The sequence below is a fragment of the Artemia sp. Qi Xiang Cuo genome, chromosome 16, assembly GCF_049724085.1.
Source record: "Artemia sp. Qi Xiang Cuo chromosome 16, ASM4972408v1, whole genome shotgun sequence".
Lineage (NCBI taxonomy): Eukaryota > Metazoa > Arthropoda > Branchiopoda > Anostraca > Artemiidae > Artemia > Artemia sp. Qi Xiang Cuo.
The window spans coordinates 24,432,305-24,447,356 of record NC_142809.1 but is presented as its reverse complement, the minus strand read 5'-3'; the positions used below and the strand labels follow the sequence as shown (position 1 = coordinate 24,447,356).

At 37.6% G+C, this 15,052-nt stretch overlaps 1 protein-coding gene across 1 annotated transcript in view; it reads left to right on the top strand.

The window, feature by feature from the left end:
- The first annotated feature begins 1,773 nt into the window (after nucleotides 1-1,773).
- Nucleotides 1,774-15,052, top strand: part of sau (Golgi phosphoprotein 3 homolog sauron) — a 61,473-nt gene continuing 48,194 nt past the window's right edge. The window contains exons 1-2 of the mRNA XM_089102824.1: nucleotides 1,774-1,842; nucleotides 5,007-5,190. Coding sequence (XP_088958950.1) covers nucleotides 5,020-5,190 — 171 coding nt within the window. The 5' untranslated portion in view covers nucleotides 1,774-1,842; nucleotides 5,007-5,019. The remainder of the gene's footprint in view (nucleotides 1,843-5,006; nucleotides 5,191-15,052) is intronic.

Sequence of the window (15,052 nt, the reverse complement as noted above, 5' to 3'; positions counted from 1 at the left end):
ATTTTCGTAAAAAACTGAGGACAGACAAGCACACGCATTAAATTTATTGGCTACCAAAAAGTTATTCAACTGGACAAGCTGATTGTTCACCTTCTGTCTTTGGTTTTGCATGATAACCAAAGCGGAAGTACCTAATGGTCATGCGTGTAACTCCTCTATAGTTTGGAGCTTCTTCAATTTATTACATTTGCCAAAATAAAACTCCTAGATGCTCTCCGATCAATTAGATTGCACGTTTTGTAGAATGTTTATTTTCAATAATTGCCTCTGAAAAACGCAAATTACTATATGAGTCTATTTTACCGGCAATTCTTGGTCAATAGTTTATGTTGGACCACCAAAACGCTCTATTGATGGAAAAATTGATTCGTAGAGCGCCCGTTGATCAATTATCCTGATTCAATATAAATTGTGGAAACATGCCTTTACTGCTTGTAATCAAACAGTTCATGGTAACAAACTGTAAGTAAGTAGTGACCCGGCTCAATAGTAATCAAATTTCTAAAAAACAAAATTTTTATAGCGGTATATACATCTAAAGAATTGAATTTTTATTCTGATTTCAAAAATATAAGTTTCATCAAGTTTATTCTTACCCATCAAAAGTTACGAGCCTCAAAAAATTTGCCTTATTTTCCTAAAAAGAGAGAAAGACCCCCTAAAAGTCAAAGAATCTTGATAAAAACCATTCCATCAGATTCAGCGTATCAGAAAACCCTACTTTAAAGGTTTTAAGCTCATATCTGCAAAAAGGCGGAATTTTGTATTTTTTGCCAGAAGAAAGATCACGGATGTGTGTTTATCTGTTTATCCCCCAGGGGTGATCGTATTGACCCATTTGTCCTAGAATATCACGTGAGGGCTCATTGGAACGAAAATAAAACTTCTAGTGCCATAGTGACAAAAAATTGGAGGGCAACTTGGCCCCCTCTTATGCTCATTTTTTCCCAAAGTCACCCGATCAAATATTGAGATAGGCATTTTGTTAGCCCGGTCATGATAGCCCCTTGTGTCGAAAAATCTAATAACTATGTGTTTGAGGATGACTTCATCCCCCAGAGTCCCCAGGGAAAGGGCTGAAAGTTATGAACTTTGCCCATTGTCTACATATAGTATTGGTTATTGGGAAGTACACAGACGTTTTCAGAGGGTATTTCAAGGAGGCTACGCGGGAGGACCTTTTCATGGAGGAATTTATCATGGGGGAAGAGAATTTTCCATCAAGGGGGCACTGGATTTCCCAGCATTGTTTAAAAAACGATCAGAAATTAAATAAGAAAACAAGTTTTGCAACTAAAACTAAGGAGTAACTCTTTGTACATACCTCGTTCTTTACGCTAAATTTTCTTTATTACTTTTAAAAGAGCTAGTTATTCCAATTAAGCAGCTTTTGTGATTCAGGGGTCATTATTAAAGAATTAGAAAAAATCGAACTTAAGCGCAAAGAGCGAGATGTTGACGAAGGGGAAAACCCCTTCATATGCATAATAATTTCTGTTCGTTTCAAGTTTTAATGTTGCTCCTTACTTTCAGTTAAAAAAACATATTTTTTTATTTAATTGAACAAAAATCACCCTCTATGAACCTCTAAAGTACAAAAAACCTCAAAATGTAAGCAGTGTTTGCTTGCCACTTCAGTAACCTTGCATATTTCCATGGTACTTTTAAAAGAAAGGCGGCCCTTATTGAAGTTTTATGTAGCACCAAAAGCCACCTAATCGGCCCAAAACGGTACACTCTCTGCCAGAAATGTCAGGCAGCCCTGGTTATTTTGAAGAAGTGACACAAAAACCAAACAAGTTTTTGCTGGGCTCTGCTAAATCAGTAATTTTCTAACAGCAAGTAAGATACATTTCACACCAAAAATATTTTTTAGTGTTTTAAAACTATAATCAAGTAATTGGAATCAGGTTTTGAAGTAATTGAACTGATGTGTTATTAACTCACTCAATGTTCTTCCCAAATAGCCTATGATGCCTAGCCTAATAGCCTAGCTTAATTAGGCTACTGCTGCTAGGCTACCATCATTGCAGCCACATCAAGGTGTTCCCCTAGATATAAGATATTAGTTAACAAATCTTTATAGCCTTATAAATCAAGGTTGACAAAAGTTATAAGGGCAAAATTCTAGGATAGAGGCTTCTAGTAATGTGGCAAATTAGTTGAGTTAGGTGAACAAACTCTCAAGAATATATCCAGAGCCATTTAAAAGTAAGATTTTTATATCTCCCTTTTCCAAAACATAGTTGACAACTCAGACACAGCTAAGAACAGTTGGTGTCATTCAAACCAGACATCTGCTTCAAGTTGAAGGTTTCAAATGGTATGACAAGATCCACAATACTAATATTATAATGGCCTTCAAGTTATGGAATCTCTGCTCAGGTTACAGCTTCTTCATTAAAGTGGTATGGGCACTGGGATTATTGCAGCTTTCAATTCCTCAGAAAATGGCTGTCAATGTCCTTGAGGGATTGGCAATGATATCACATGCTATATGGGCTGAAGCAAAAACAATGCCTCTTCAGATGCAATACCCTGGGCCAGATAAAGGGTCATGAGAACAATTGGGCCCAATCATGCCCTGCTTTTGAAAGGGCCCTCTGCTGCCATCAAAATGAAAAAAATTATTATTTGAAATTTTGAAATATTCTTAACCATTCCAGTAAGCATTGCCTCTGAAGAGAGATTATTTCTAGGCTAAAACCAATAAAAAACTGTGATATCAATAATGAATAAGTAAAGATCATAATAGTTTATCTCCCCTTCATGGAACATTCCCCCTTTCAACAATTCCCTTTCATTGGGGAATAGAGTCCATAAATTGAATAACATGACAATGCACTGATCAATAAACATGACCATCAATTTTTTTCAAACATCATGCTTTCCACAAAAGAGTTAGTCCCACTCCAAATAAAGTTCTTTACTCTACATTTATAGTATACAAATTACCTAATTACATTATTTTGATTAAACATTCAAAGAGTTGAAAAAAAAATACACAAATCAAATTCATTTTAATATGGAAAATTCTCTCCACCAATCACCCCCTCCATCCTGGAAAATTTGCTGAAACATCCCCCCCCCTGGAAAACACCCCTGCACTATATATGATAAAACAAAATATGATGAAAATGTAATAGTTTAGAAACAAATTTGGGCTATATATTTGCACATTAGAAGGATGGGGGTAAAGCATAGCATATATTAAATACGTAACCTAACCTAACCTAGGTACCTTTTTGACCCCTAAACCCCCAAAAAACAATAGTTTAAACATTGTAAACGCAATGACAAACCATGCTTTACACTCCATTTCTCTATTCACAGATACCCATTTGACTAGGTTTTCTTTAGCATTTCCCTATACAGTATATCTCGTGAATACCAGCCAGCCCAATGCATAAGTACTGTTTTCTTCAAATTGAAGTAAAAAGCAACATTAGAAATTAAAACAAAATTAATAAATTCCATATTTGGAGAGGGCCTCCCCCTCCCCAGCCTTCCAATCTTTAAGTTAAAGTTTGATTTTTTGCAAATTTTGTTTTAAGAATGACTCTTTGAGCATAAAGCGAATTGAAGTGGAATATAAAGTTTTGTCACAATACTTCAAGAATTGAAAGAACTTGTTTATTTGCATTTGCTAAAGCAATAAAATTTTTAATTCAGATGTTTTAATTGGCAATTGGCTGTTGCAATGCTTGGGGTTACCCATTAACTTCATTTGTTATACTATAAAACTTAAGATTTAAAAATAGAGGGTGGGAGGGGGGCAGCCTCCTTCATGTAGGCCTACAGAATATTTCTATTTATTCATAGCTTCAATGTGACTGCTTACTTTCATAAAATTTGTTTCACTTAATTGAAAACTGAAATGAAGTTTTTTCCAAGTAAAAATTGGGAGCCTGTTTATGCTTCCAATGGACAGAGAATAACCATTGTAAGAAGTTGAATTTCAAACCAAAAAAAAATCATCAAGAAATGTATCTGAAACGTCTTTTTAATGTCTAACAGTTTACATTACAGTTTTGTGATGTTCTTTTGGAGCAAAAATTATGGTTTTATTACTTTTTTTTCAACACTCGCATCAATTTTTTTATTGTTGTTTTTGTTTTACCATGGTTTTTTAAAGTTAAGGACATTTTCTTCAGAATTCTATTTGATAGTTTTTAAAGACGGGGCTATTTTTCAAAATGTTTTCAACTTCCCTATGATTTTTTTTCTGCAATTCATGTTTTTTATGATGCAGACAAACTTTTCAAGTTTCTACACGTTTAACTTTTTTACACGTTTAACGTTTACACGTTTAACAGTTCTATGTTTAACTTTATAATTTGTACTGGCTCGTTTATTTATCCGTGCGGATTCACTTTCCTGCTATGCACTTCAATGTTCTGTTGCAACATTTTGCATGGCCTATCTCTGTTCCCTGGGCTTAACAATAGACATATTTTCAATCTGCTGTGCTAGATGAATACTAACTTCATAATGGATTGTTTCATATGAAGCTGTTAGAGTGTGTATTAATCATAAAAAGCGAGAAAGGAACAGGGGTTAGATTGTAGCAAGTTGGTTTATATTTATTCCAATTTTCCTCTGCAGAATTCTATTATAAACTTTAACCTGACTTCAGGTTAAAATTGAGTTCTCATTGTAAAATTTTGGAGAATCTGGCCCCTGTCCTTTTTCTTATCTTTACAGGTTATTAACCACTAAAAAAAGCAAAAATTAATCAACCAAACAACAGCTCATAATAAACAGACAAGGGAAAGCTTCTATCAAAAACAAAACTTAATGGCATATTCCTCTTAAGAATCAGATGCTGATGCTTATTATGATTCACAAATAACTTGATCAGCTATTACTGAGTCCAATTGGTTGTTTGATCATTACTAAAAATGTACTTCTCCAGTGGGAAGTTGACTAATATGCCCCAAAGGGTGAACCTTTATGCACCTATTGCTCTCTATCAAATAGCTCTCTAATGTAGGATTGTATTCAAGTTTTAGGCGAGATATGTCTGAAGGTGGGCCTAGAAGACGAGCAGGTCGTCAAACTGAACCAAATGTGAATTCAGATATCAATGATTCAGAGGACCACCAAGGAAGTGATGAAGAGGCAGAAGCAAAAGAAACACGGCTTACACTTATGGAAGAAGTTTTATTACTTGGACTAAAGGACAGAGAGGTTTGTTTTTCGTTTTTCTTGTGATCTATAAAAAGATTTCATTTTTCATTCTAAACAGTAATAAATATCTGATTGAGCTATAAGTTACTCGATTTGAATTGGAAAGGCCAAAAGTGAATTTCAGCGTGGATGTTCAATTAGGGAGATTGCTTATCTTGGATGTTTCTGACATGAGTTGCATCAAAGATTACAAGGGTGACTGCCTTCAGATAATACGAATGAGTTCCGGGATTGTTTCAACATTTTAATCCTGGAAGAATGTGGAATGCAAAATGTAACTGAGAACTTAATGTTAAGCCATTTCAATTTTTGCAGGATATTATTTTTTTTAATATAAGTTTTTCTAATAGAAGCAAGGAGCGTAGTTGAAGCTTCAAACAAACAAAATTACTGTTTTGTAGTTTTAGCAACACTGGTTCCGCAAAACTACAGATCTGCAAAACTGGTTCCAATAAACTTACTCATGATATTTCCCTGTATTTGTAGGATTCCAAAAAACTAAGGCTATACTGAAAACATAATACCAACACAACAAAACAGGATTAGCAGTAGAGACGTCCTGAAGTAGCATGTAGAAAAAAACAAATACGAATGGCTCTCAGTAGTCTTTCCCTAGCCATAAAATTAGTGTAATTTTATATACAATTTTAGATCTCTAAAAAACTCAAACAAGCTCAGTTTTCATCATAGCCCTATTTTTTCAGAATTCTGCAAATATAGGAGATATCACAGTTCAGTTTATTTGAACCAGTTTTTGCAGATATATGTTGCAAAAGCTGCAAAGTAATAATCATTATTCAGTTTAACCACCCCCCCCCCCCTTACCTTGGTGCAGTAACCTCAAGGCAAAAAATATTTGTAAGAAAAAAACGCCTTACTAATATTCACTATTTTTTTTTCTTTGAAAACACAGTGCAGCTCATCCTCCATTCTGAACTAAATATTACAATAACAAAATTCTTATATCGTTAAATTTGGACAAACTATATTTAATGGATTGTCAGGTTGCTTCCAATTTAACAGTATCCCGGTCCTTCCCCTCTAATGCTTGGGTATAGCAATAGGCTATAGTAGCTGTTTGATTTTGTAGGTTTTTTCTTTTACTTTTCTTTTATTTTTATTATTGGTAATATTTGCCATAACGAACCAACTGTTGATAAGGAAATATAATGCAAATCAACAAAACCAGTAAACTAACGTATATAGCCTAGGACCATATCCAGACATTCTGGGATTGGAGAGGGATGAAACGAATTTAGTTACTGTTACCAAAATAAGTACCATACAAAAAAAGAATGCAAAAAACTAAGTCAACAATCTTAGTCTTTGACCTAGGGCTATAACTACACTTTAGTGAAGGGGATGGCTGAGATTAATTCAAAATGATAGCGAATATACAAGTTGGTAGTCTTGGTACAAGATCCCTCTTCCAAACTAGCTACGAAAGCTGTTTAGTTTATCTGCTCTTTTAAGCAAACACTATAATAGCAAAATAGTATCTTATATTTAAAACTTTTCTATTTACTGAATTTCAGAGTTGCTTCTACTTTAACTTTAACTGCGTGGAACAAAATGGCTATTTCAAAATTTTGATTGGATGTAGTTGGGGAAATGGTGGGCGAGGAAGGGGTGTTAGTTGCCTTCCAATTACATTTAACTGTATCTCAGCCACCTGCTCCGCTCTTAATACCTGGATATAGCCCTATATCTAACACTAAGTTTGCCTATTTTTATTTTTTGCATTTTTTTCTATGCATTTCGGTGACAGCTTAGTTTATTATCTTTTCTGAATGAAGCATTATAATGGACAAAATTCTTCCTCTATTACGTTCAGAAATTTTCTATTTATTAGATTCTGATAGTCAGTTCCAGCTAAACTGCATCGAAGCCCTTCTCCGCCCCTGAATGCTCGGACAAGGCCCTAAGCCATATAGTAAAGACAGAGAATGCTGTTGGCTTGCATTACCTCTTTTTTTTGCAAATATCTCATCAGCAGTTGTTTTATTATGCCTAATAATGCCAATTTGAAAAAAAAACCTACAAAATCAACGAACTCAGTCCAAACAAAATAAAAGATTAATCTTGGAAAATTTTACACCTTGATTTAACTGATCAGATTTATTTGAGGCTTAGTAAGATAATGTAGGCTACAGTGGTGTGTAATTACGCATTAGGTATTATAGAGCTGTCGTTTCTGGGGAGGGAGTAAAGCCTCAGACATTTTTATGAGTAGATCTTCTAATTTTTAGTAGTCATTTATATAAATATGGAAGAAGGAGATGCGGGGGGGGGACAACTTACTCCATAATCTTACTTCATTCTTTTTCAATATTCGTGGACAAAGCTTGTAATATGGTTTCTGTGGAGTGATAGCTTTCCCTTTTATTGCAGAAATACTTTAAGTTTAGGATAAAATACTATATTTGTATCATTACTTGCACAAAAGGGGGGAAGTCTTGGGTGCATTTTGAGTGCTACCAGGAAATTTTTCAGTGGGTTGCAAGTGCTACCAGGAGCTTCGTTTTTACCTTAGATTAATTAAAAAAAACGTTTTCCACAAAATAAGTTTTTCAAAGAAAAGTAAAGAACTCCATTAAACCAAAAATGAGCTAAAATAAAATGCAATAATCTACCAAGCGTGAAACTACCACCAGCATCGATAAATAAATGAAACCCAAAACGAGCAGAAATTAACATGAGTAGGGCTCAAAACCCCTATGCCTTCCCAAGGCCAGAAAATAATTTGCACTTTACTTAAAAAAATATAAATGTTTTTACTTTTATAACTTCTATAAATCAAATAATATTAACATTTTGATTAACGAATATCAGTATATGTATATTAAACTAACAATGCACATTCCATTTGTATTTTTTTCAGTAAAGGGCAAATTATATTCTGGCCTTGGGAAGGCATAGGGGTTTTGAGCCCTACTCATGTTAATTTCTGCTCGTTTTGAGTTTGACTCGGTTATTTATAGTAATTTCTGTTCGTTTTGGGTTTCATTTATTTATTGATGCTGATTTGTGGTAGTTCCATGCTTGGTAGATTATTTGGTTTTGTTTTTGCTCATTTTTGGTTTAATGGAGTTATTTACTTTTCTTTGGAAAACTAATTTTGAGGAAAAAGTTTTTTTTAATTAATTTCTGTTCGTTTTATATTGACATAGTCTTTTCAGGGAAAAATAAAATAATAGTTTAAATCTTTTCTTTTTTTAAGACTTTATAGTTTGGCCTGCTATTTGTATGCTGGAGAAAAATTTTCAGCAATTTTTAACAACATGCACCCTTTTAAAAATCTGGACACAAATAGTAGTGTTCAATTTAGTTTCATGCCTCCTCTAGTTGATCTGAAATAGTAAAATTGATACCATTCGCAAAAAAATCTGTTTACTTTCTTTCGTAGCTTGCATACACTTACGCTATTTTGATTTGGTTAAATTTTAAGAGCAGAAGTAGCCCCGAAGGTTTGAATATAATACCCTCAGTCGTTCTTGGGATACTCCTGAGATGCCTTATTGAGAATTAGCATTAACACAGTGCATTTTGATTTAATCTTACCTTACAACCTTTGCCCTGGGGACTCTGGGGGGTTTGTCATCCTTAAACACATAATTTCCAGAACTTTCAACTGCGTTGAACAAAATGGCTATCTCTAAACTTTGATTGAATGTGTTTGGGGAAATGGTGGGCGTCAGAGGGGGTCAATTATTCTCTACTCACTTTCGACTATTAGAAAAGGTAATTACATTTTACAAAGAAATGAGCCCTTATTTAAATTTTTAAAACAACTTTCTATATAAACCTTATATGCCCCCATGGTATAACTTACAACACTTGCACTGAGGGCTCTGAGGGGGTTATTATCATAAAAGACCTAATTTCCACAAGTTTCAACTGCATTGAAGAAAATGCACATCTCAAAATTTTGATTGCATGTGTTTGGGGCAATGGTTGGCGTGAGAGGGGGGTTAGTTGCCCTTCAATTACTTTCGACTATTAAAAGGGCACTAGCCCTTTCAATTTTCAGTTGAATGAGCCCTTTCTGATGTTTTTACTACATCGCTTTCTATAAAAACCTAACATGCTCCCAGGGCATAACTTACAATCCTTGCCCTGAGGGTTGTGGAGGGGGGATGGGTTGTCATCCTTATAGACCTAATTTTACAAACTCTTAACTACGTCGAATAAAATGGCTATCTACAAACTTGAATTGTATGTGTTTTGTTTAATGGTATGCGAGAGAGGGGTGTTATATATTCTTCAATCCCTTTCGAGACCACTGAAAAGGGCCGAAGCTCTTTCAAATTGCAATTAAATGAGCCCTTTTTCAAGTTTTTACGACAAAGATTTCTATATAAAAACTTATATGCTCCCAGGGCATAACTTATAACCTTAGCGCTTTAGACTGGAGGGGAAGTATCCTGCACAAATCTAGAATTTTCTGAACTTTGAGCTGGGTGGAACAAAGAAGATATCTCAAAATTTAGATTGGTTGTGTTTTAGGAAGGATAGACACAAAAGGGGTGCAAGTTTTCTTTTAATCACTTTCGACAATTAAAAAAGGCACTAGCAAATTCAATTTCCGTAGAAACTTTTTGAAGTTTCTACGACAACGCGTTCTATAAACACCTTATATGCCCCCAAGGCAAAACTTACAACCCTTGCCCTGAGGGCTGTGGGGGAGTGTCCTCCTCAAAACATAATTTCTATCTGGAAAGCAACAACGCTGAACAGAATGGCTATGTAAAACTTCTGATTGGATGTGTTTGGGGAAAAGGGGGGCGAGCGAGGGGGTTAGTTGCCCTCAAATCACTTTCGACTATTAAAAAGGGCACTAGATCTTTGAAAATTCCAAATCGAATGAGCCCTTTTTGAAGTTTCTACGACAAAGATTTCAATAAAAACTTATATACCCCTCGGGCATAACTTATAAGCATTGCCCTGAAGGCTGTGGGGGAGTGTCCTGCTCAAAGGTATAATTTCCTGATCTTTAAACTGCGTGGAACAAAATGGTTATCTCAAAATTTTTTGGATGTGTTTGGGGAAATAATAGGCCTGGAAGAGCTGCCATTAGGCTTTCTATCATGGTTCACCATTGAAACGAACACCAGCGCTTCGAGGTTCTAACTAATTGGGCCCTTTTTAAAATTTTTATATTAACACGTTTTATCAAAACCTCGTTCGCCCCCGGGGCATAACTTATAGCACTTGCCCTTAGGACTGTGGGGGTCGTCGTCCTCAAAAACCTAATTTATAGAATTTAAAACTACGTTGAATAAAATAGCTATCTCAAAATTTTGATTGGATGTGTTTGGGGGAATGATGCGGGGGGGGGGGCTAGTTGCCTTCCAATCACTTTCGGCGATTAAAAAGGGCACTAGCCCTTTGAATTTCCAATCTAATGAGCCTTTTTTTTGAAGTTTCTACAACAACGCCTTCTATAAAAACCTTATATGCCCCCAGGGCATAAATTACAAGCCTTGCCCTGAAGGCTGTGGGGGAGTGTCCTCCTCAAAAAAATAATTTCCATCAACTACCCCTTTTCATTATCACCCTTGCCCTGAAGACTGTGGGGATATGTTTGGGGAAACGGTGAGCGTGGAAGGGGTGTTAGTTGACTTTCAATCACTTTCGACTATTAGAAAGGGCACTAGCCATTTCAATTTCCAATCGAACGAGCACTTTCGGAAGTTTCTACGACGACGTGTTCTATAAAAACCTTATATGCCCCCATGGCACAACTTGCAACCCTGGCCCTGAGGGCTGTGGGGAATGTCCTCCTCAAAAATATAATTTCTATCTGGAGATCCACCACACTGAACAAAATGGCTATCTAAAAATTTTAATTGGATGTGTTTGGGGAAAAGGTGGGCGAGAGAGGGGGGCTAGTTGCCCTCGAATCACTTTCGACCATTAAAAAGGGCACTAGACCTTTGAATTTCAAATCGAATGAGCCATTTTTCAATTTTTTACGACAAAGATTTCAATAAAAACTTATATGCCCCCAGGGCATAACTTATAACCCGTGCCCTGAAGACTAGGGGGGGGGGAGTGTCCTGCTCAAAAGTATAATTTCCTGAACTTTAACTGCGTGGAACAAAATGGCTATTTCAAAATTTTGATTGGATGTGGTTGGGGAAATGGTGGGTGTGGAAGGGGTGTTAGTTGCCTTCCAATTACTTTCGAATATTAAAAGGGGCACTAGCCGTTTCAATTTCTAATCGAATGAGCCCTTTTTGAAGTTTCTACGACAACACGTTCTAAAAAAACTTTATATGCCCCCAGGGCATAACTTACAACCCTTGTCCTGAGGGCTGTCAGGGGTTTTCATCCTCAAAGACCTAATTTACAGAACTTAAACTTTTACTTTACTTAAAGCTCTTGCTCGGCAGCGTCGCCAGCGTAGAGAGAACCAGTCGTCAGCGCCGTCAGTCTTCTCCAGAGTGGTCGGTTCAGGGCGAGGGTTGTCGCTTCAGCCGGGTTGATGTTTCTGGAGGCGAGCCGATCGCGGATAACGTCCGCCCATCTGGTGCGTGGTCTTCCCCTAGGACGCCTTCAGCCGTTTGCAACTGGGTCGAAATCGAAGATGAGCCGGGCGGGTGTTTGAGCAGGCAGACGGAGCAGATGACCATATCGACGCAGCGAGCGAGACTCAAGCTGCTCGGACAGGGGTGGGAGTTTGAAGGACCTGAGGATTTCCGAATTTCGTACCCTGTCGGACCATCGGGAGCGTTCGATTTTTCGGAGGTGTTTCGTCTGGAAGGCATCTACCTTCAGCGTCTGTGTCTGAGTCAGCGACCAAGTCTCGGAAGAATAGAGCATAAAGCTGGCAACCAAAGCAGAATATATTCGTGCTTTTGTGAGGCGGCTGATCTGGGGTTTATGGAAGACTGTTTTTAGAAGGCGACTGAAGACAGAGTTTGCTTTTGCCGCTCTTGCTGATATTTCGGCATCTAGGCTTCCGTTTGAGCAGACAATGGAACCAAGAACTACGTTAAATAAAATGGCTATCTCAAAATTTTGATGGAATGTGTTTGGGGAAAAGGTGGACGTGAGAGGGGGGTTAGTTGCCCTCCAATCACTTTCGACTTAAAAAGGGCACTAGCCCTTTGAATTTCCAATTCAATGAGCCTTTTTTGAACTTTCTACGACAACGCCTTCCATAAAAACCTTATATGCCCCCAGGGCATAACTTACGCCCCTTGCCTTGAAGGTTGTGGGAGAGTGTCCTCCTCAAAAACATATTTTCTATCTGGAAATCAACTACGCTGAACAAAATGGCTATCTTGAAATTTTTATTGGATGTGTTTGGGGGAATGATGGGCGTGAGGGAGGGGGGGGGGCTAGTTGCCCTCCAATCACTTTCGACTATTAAAAAGGGCACTAGCCTTTTTAATTTCCAATCGAATGAGCCTTTTTTTGAAGTTTCTACGACAACGCCTTCTATAAAAACCTTATATGCCCCAGGGCATAACTTAAAACCCTTGCCCCGATGGTTGTGGGGGAGTGTTCTCCTCAAAACGCTCTTTTCTATTTGGAAATCAACTACACTGAACAAAATGGCTATCTCAAAATTTTGATTGGATGTGTTTGGGGGAATGATGGGCGTGGGGGAGCTAGTTGCCCTCCAATCACTTTCGACCATTGAAAATGACACTAGTTCTCTGAATATCCAATTAAATGAGCCCTTTTTCAAGTTTCTACAACACAGATTTCAATAAAAAACCTTGTATGCCCCCAGGGCAGAACTTATGACCGTTGCCCTTAAGAATGTGGGGGGAGTGTCCTGCACAAAGGTATAATTTTCTGAACTTTAAACTGCGTAGAACAAAATGGCTATCTAAAATTTTGATTGGATGTGTTTTGGGAAGGGTAGGCGCGAAAAGGGTGTTAGTTGCCTTTCAATCACTGTCGACTATTAAAAAAGGCACTAGCAAATTCAATTTCCATTCGAATGAGCCCTTTTTGAAGTTTCTACGACAACGCGTTCTACAAAAACCTTATATGCCCCCAGGGCATAACTCACAACCCTTGCCCTGAGGGCTGTGGGGGAGTGTACTCCTCAAAAACATAATTTCTATCTGAAAATCAACAACGCTGAACAAAATGGCTATCTAAAAATTTTGATTGGATGTGTTAGTTGCCTTCCAATCACCTTTGACTATTAAAGAGGGCACTAGACGTTTCAATTTCTAATCGAATGAGCCCTTTTTGAAGTTTCTACGACAACGCGTTCTATAAAAACTTTATATCCCCCCAGGGCATAACTTACAACCCTTGTCCTGAGGGCTGGTAGGGGGTTGTCATCCTCAAAGACCTAATTTACAAAACTACGTTAAATAAAATAGCTATCTCAAAATTTTGATTGAATGTGTTTGGGGGAATGATGCGCGGGGGGGGGGGGCTAGTTGCACTCCAATCACTTTCGACGATAAAAAAGGGCACTAACCCTTTGAATTTCCAATCGAATGTGCCTTTTTTCGAAGTTTCTACGACAACGCCTTCTATAAAAACCTTATATGCCCCCAGGGCATAACTTACAACCCTTGCCCTGAAGGCTGCGGGGGAGTGTCCGACTCAAAAAATAATTTCTATCTGGAAATCAACTACGCTTAACAAAATGGCTATCTCAAAATTTTCATTTGATGTGTTTCGGGAAATGGTGGGCGTGGAAGGGGTGTTAGTTGCCTTACGATCATCTTCGACTATTAAAAAGGGCACAAGCCACTCCAATTTCCAATTGAATGAGTCCTTTTCGAAGTTTCTACGACAAATTCTTCGATACGAAGTGCCCTGCTCTAAAGGAAAAAAAATAATAAAATAATACATTGTGCCAACATCGTTCTTATACTAACTCGGGGCATAACTTAAAACCCTTGCCCCGAGGGTTTTGGGGGAGTGTCCTCCTCAAAAACATTTTTTATCTGGAAATCAACGCCGCTGAACAAAATGGCTATCTCAAAATTTTGATTGGATGTGTTTGGGGGAATGAGGGGCGTGAGGGGGGGCGAGTAGCCCTCCCATCTCTTTCGACTATTAAAAAGGGCGCCAGCCACTCCAATTTCCAATCGAATGAGCACTTTTCGAAGTTTCTACGACAACTCCTTCGATACGAAATGCCCGGGTATGGAGGGAAAAAAAAATACATTGTGCCCACATCGTCCTTTACTGTGGCCCGGGGTTAGTTGCCCTAAAATCACTTTTGAATATCCACCACACTGAAGACTGTGTGAGGAGTGTCCTGCTCAAAGATATAATTTCCTGAACTTTAACTGCGTTGAACAAAATGGCTATATCAAAATTTTGATTGGACGTGTTTGGGGAAATGGTGGGCGTGGAAGGGGTGTTAGCTGCCTTCCAATTACTTTTGAATATTAAAAAGGGCACTAGCCATTTCAATTTCTAATCGAGTGAGCCCTTTTTGAAGTTTCTACAACAACGCGTTCTATAAAAACTTTATATGCACCCAGGGCATAACTTACAACCCTTGCCCTGAAGGCTGTGGGGGAGTGTCCTCCTCAAAAACATAATTTCTATCTGGAAATCAACTACGCTGAACAAAATAGTTATCTTAAAATTTTGATTGGATGTGCTCTTTTCTATTTGGAAATTAACTACACTGAACAAAATGGCTATCTCAAAATTTTGATAGGATGTGTTAGGGGGAATGATGGGTGTGAGGGGGGCTAGTTGCCCTCCAATCACTTTCGACTATTAAAAAGGGCACTAGCCCTTTGAATTTCCAATCGAATGAGCCTTTTTTGAAGTTTCTACGACAACGCTTTTTATAAAAAACCTTATATGCCCCCAGGGCATAACTTGCAACCCTTGCCCTGAAGGTTATGGGGGAGCGTCCTCC